Below are 4,072 nucleotides of genomic sequence, written 5' to 3'. Positions count from 1 at the left end.
TGAAAGGACCTCTCTATGTACAATGAAAAGAACAACAGAGATGTCTATGAACATACCTGATCTTTCTCTCGATTCAGATGAAAAAGAGGAAGTTGCTCTTTTCTCCCCTGTATCTTTCTTCGTTGTCTTAACGACAGTTTCGGGTGTATCGTCAGGTGAGGCTTCTAGGAATTTACATACACGGAGATCTAACCATCGGACACCTCGACGTAACTGCCCCGTTATATTAAGGTGCTGTACATACACATAGACAGATCGAGAAATAGATAGACATACATACACCGTAGAGTGCATATATATGCTATACATACATCTGCATACATACACACACACGTACATACATGTCATACATTAATACACATTCATTCATATGTATGTACATACTCATACATAGGGCCGAGAGAATGACAGATCGAGAGACACTCCCCTTCTTCGCCCGCCTAGTCGATAGACACTCGACAATCGTCAAGACACACCGAAGGAGAAAAGAGAGAAAGTCTGAAAGAAACGAAACCTACGCCTCCACCCCGTCTATACAAAGATGAAGAAGTAAAAGAAGGAAAGACCTAATCATGTCACAGGGGAAGAATGCGAAATATCCCCATCGCCTTCTTCCTGCTTGGTAATGAGAAAGAATGAGATTTCTTGGCTCTAAACTATCTCGTCTCGCAGACCATGATCTTCCTCTTCTACAAGGACTACTGCTTTCTCTCTCTCTCTCTCCTATCATTCCTCGAACGCGATCTGACGATGGACTGAAGGGAAGGGCTCTAAACTGAGAAGAAAACTGTAAATTCTTCACGACCGCTGTCCTGTCTTTCTTTCTCATGAAGAAGAAAGAGACAGAGAGAGCACACAGAGACAAAGAGAGAGGAGAGATATCTCTGTATATGTTAGCCTATCTGCATATACACAAGAAGAGTCTACAGATAGACAGATAGATTAAAGAGAAATTAGAGATGAATTAAAGATAGATTAAAGATAGATATGTTAAAGATAGATAGATAGATTAAAGTTAGGAGTGTATGTGTGTATCGATTTAGAAGAGATGGGCACACTGTTGTAAGTGACTGTATACCTGGCAAGCTACCCAGCTTTTGATCATACTAAGAAGGACAGGTTTTCTCCCATTCTTCTGCTTGACTCGCGCTATCTCCCACGACGCGCTATTATGTGTGGCTAGAGAGAAAGACGAAGAATAAAAGACAAAGACAAAGAACAAGAAGGACAGCAATGACGAAAGAAGAAGAGGAAGAAAGAAGTAGAAGAAGATTTGCCTCCCCCCGACAGATCCTTGGAAAGCCATGTTGCTGAATCCGTTCAAGGTCGCCAGAAGTCTTACGAAAATACGCTACGTCACGATAGCGACTCCTCCCTCTATCAACCTCCTTCCACACATACATACATGAATATTGGGCCCTACGTCTACTGGAGCATACATATAGACTCATCCATACTCGGGCATATCTGTAAGTCACATCAGTACGTACACATACAGGACGCATAGCTATCTCTCTCTATCTCTTATACATAGTCCATCTATCTATCTATCTATGTTCTAGGGTGTGCATGCATGCATGTATCTACATACAGACCAGGTTATCTCTGATCTATCCCTCTACCTCTCTATCTATCTTTGACACTGGGGTATCACAACGTCTTCTTCAACACCCCCCTTAGAGCTTTCCTTGTAGTCATCGCTCTCTCCCCTCGCCTCTCTCTGCTGTTATCTACTTCTATTTCTATCTCGATTCTCTTTCTCCTTCTCCGTGAGACAGCTACATAGATGGATAGATAGACAGATAGACAGATACTGAAAGAGAGAGCGGACATATATTGAAGAGAGATCGAGAGACAGAGAGATAGATGGAGACATGCATTCTCCTCCTGCTTCTGTGCCTGACGCCCCGTATGTTGACCACAGCCAAACCACCTGAAAGCGACGCGATCTAGATGTATATCATTCGAGACGGTGTATATACACCCCAAGATAAACCTGACTGGCGCAACAGATGAGAGGGGTGATAATAAGAAGGGTCAGGAGGGACGAAACACCCCTCATCTCTCCGTCTCCAAAACAACTTCATCCCCACTACGACGAAGAAAAGAAAAGCCACGGAAGAAGAAGAAGAGATCGGTTCTGTTTCAAATGCAGAGCTGCTTTCTATATCTCATCTTTCCTTCCTTCCTTCTTCTTCGTCTTGATCCTCTGATGAGTCTGTTTCTCTCCTGTCCGTCTTCTTATCTTACCAGGAAAGACAAGATTCCAAATCTTTAGTTGTTGAATGGGGTGTATAGACATCCAGTTCTCGAGGGTGACTCCGAGCATGCGGAATTTTAAATCGTTCTTTGCAATTGCTGCTTTAATGGCCTTTTCCGTCGCTTCTTCAGCGGCTCTTTGTGCTGCAACGACGGCCGCACGGCCCAAGAGAATACTACTATGGAGAGCTTCTTGTTCCGGAGATAGAAAGACACCCCCTTTTCTTCCTTCTTTCTCTTTCGTCGAATGATTTTTCTTAGAGAGATGAGAAAGAGGTTTCTTCTGCTTCTTCTTTTGTGTTATGTCTTCTTCTCCTCTTGGATCTTGTGTAAGATTGTCTCTTCTCGTTCTTCTCTTTTCTTCTGACACGGTTGCTTGAAGCCTTTCTTCTCGACTTCTCTCCTCCCCTCCCCCTCCACCTCGGCCTCCTTGAGCGCCGTTGTTTCGTGAGGTGCCTAGCTCTACAAGGGCCTGGGCCGCACGGGCTCTTTCAGCGGCTAAAGCCGCCGCCTGTGCTCTTCTTCTCCATTTACTAGCTAGCGCCATCGTCCCCGTACGTTTGAGACCTCGAGAAGAAGAAGAAGAAGAAGAAGATGCACGACGTTCTTCCTCTTCTTCTCCTTGCGCGTCTTCTTGTACATCATCCATTTTTCTCCTCCTTCTCCGTCTTATCGCCTCTTCTTGAGCCAGGAGAGCAGAGGAAGAAGAAGAAAAGAAAGAGATCTTGTCGTGGTGAGGCTGAAGGGATGGAGAAGGGTGGAGACGAGAGAGAGAATGTCTCTTTCTCTGATCTGGAGGAGGACGAACAACTACACGGGAATGGCTCTTCTCGGAGTTAAGCAGATCTCGAGATGTATCAGAAGGAAGACGGGAGCGAGAAGAAGGAGAGACGATATAGGCGAGAGATGACGGTGGGGGTCTAGGCGTAGAAGGGAGACTTTTCGATGCTTCATCTGATAGCACAATATCTCCTGGAGATGTCGAGAAATGTTTAGGGATGAGAAGAAGTCTTGAAGATGATGGAGAACGTCTTAGAGACGAAGAGGAAGAATGACGCGATTCTTCTTTCTCTTTGTCCATCTGAGTTGAAGAAGACGCCCCCAGTGAAGATACACCCGAAGAAGCACGAGAAGACTTAGGCTCCTGACCTTCCCCCTCATCATGACGAGACCTGCCACGACCTCCTGGGAGAAGAGAAGAAGAAGAAGTAGAGAGGGTTGTGTTTCGCTGAGGATCGAAACTCCTGGTAAGGTTCCCCGTGGACGTACGATAGGAATAGTCAGGATGCTGTCGGGGGGAAGATAGCGTCTTGGAGAGAGATTGAGACGAAGCCTTCTTTTCTGGAGAAGAGATAGAAGAAGTCGTAGAAGCGAGAGAAGGATCTGTTGGCTTCTGTGAAGAAAAGGAAGAAGAAGGAGGAGGGATGACTCGGTGACTATGCACATTCTTCTTCTGATCTGCGAGACCCAGGGGTCGCCCTTTGTTGGAATGGACTAGAGAAGGATGGAGAGCGCTACGAAACTTCAAGAGAGAAGAGGTGAAACGGGAGCGATGCCCCGTCGATATCTGCTGTGTTAATGCGGGGAGAGAAGAGAGAAATTCCAGCTCACTCTCCGACATCGATGACGAGGACGACGTAGACGATGCAGACGAACTCTCCTCTTCTTCTTCCTCTTCTTCTTCTTCTGGATAGCTGCTGGTGCTTCTAGAATTCCGATCTTTACTTGATCGAGTGTTTGTCGCGTGCTCTTCATGAGAGGAGCCTGAAATAGAACAAAAGAAAAGAAGAGGATGAAGAGGAAGAGGAAGAAG

At 45.6% G+C, this 4,072-nt stretch overlaps 1 protein-coding gene across 1 annotated transcript in view; it reads right to left on the bottom strand.

Moving 5' to 3' along the window:
* Positions 1-57: 57 nt before the first annotated feature.
* The window catches only part of CSUI_010771 (uncharacterized protein), a gene marked incomplete at its 3' end in the record, with an annotated part of 6,751 nt that continues 2,736 nt past the window's right edge, over positions 58-4,072 (bottom strand). The window contains exons 3-5 of the mRNA XM_068070872.1: positions 2,251-4,023; positions 1,079-1,179; positions 58-234 (exon numbers count right to left, since the gene is read on the bottom strand). Coding sequence (XP_067917153.1) covers positions 58-234; positions 1,079-1,179; positions 2,251-4,023 — 2,051 coding nt within the window. The remainder of the gene's footprint in view (positions 235-1,078; positions 1,180-2,250; positions 4,024-4,072) is intronic.

Source organism: Cystoisospora suis, assembly GCF_002600585.1.
Source record: "Cystoisospora suis strain Wien I chromosome Unknown contig_8261, whole genome shotgun sequence".
In the NCBI taxonomy this organism is placed as follows: Eukaryota; Apicomplexa; class Conoidasida; order Eucoccidiorida; family Sarcocystidae; genus Cystoisospora; species Cystoisospora suis.
Note: the sequence above shows the minus strand (reverse complement) of the source record. Positions and strands in the feature narration are given on the sequence as shown.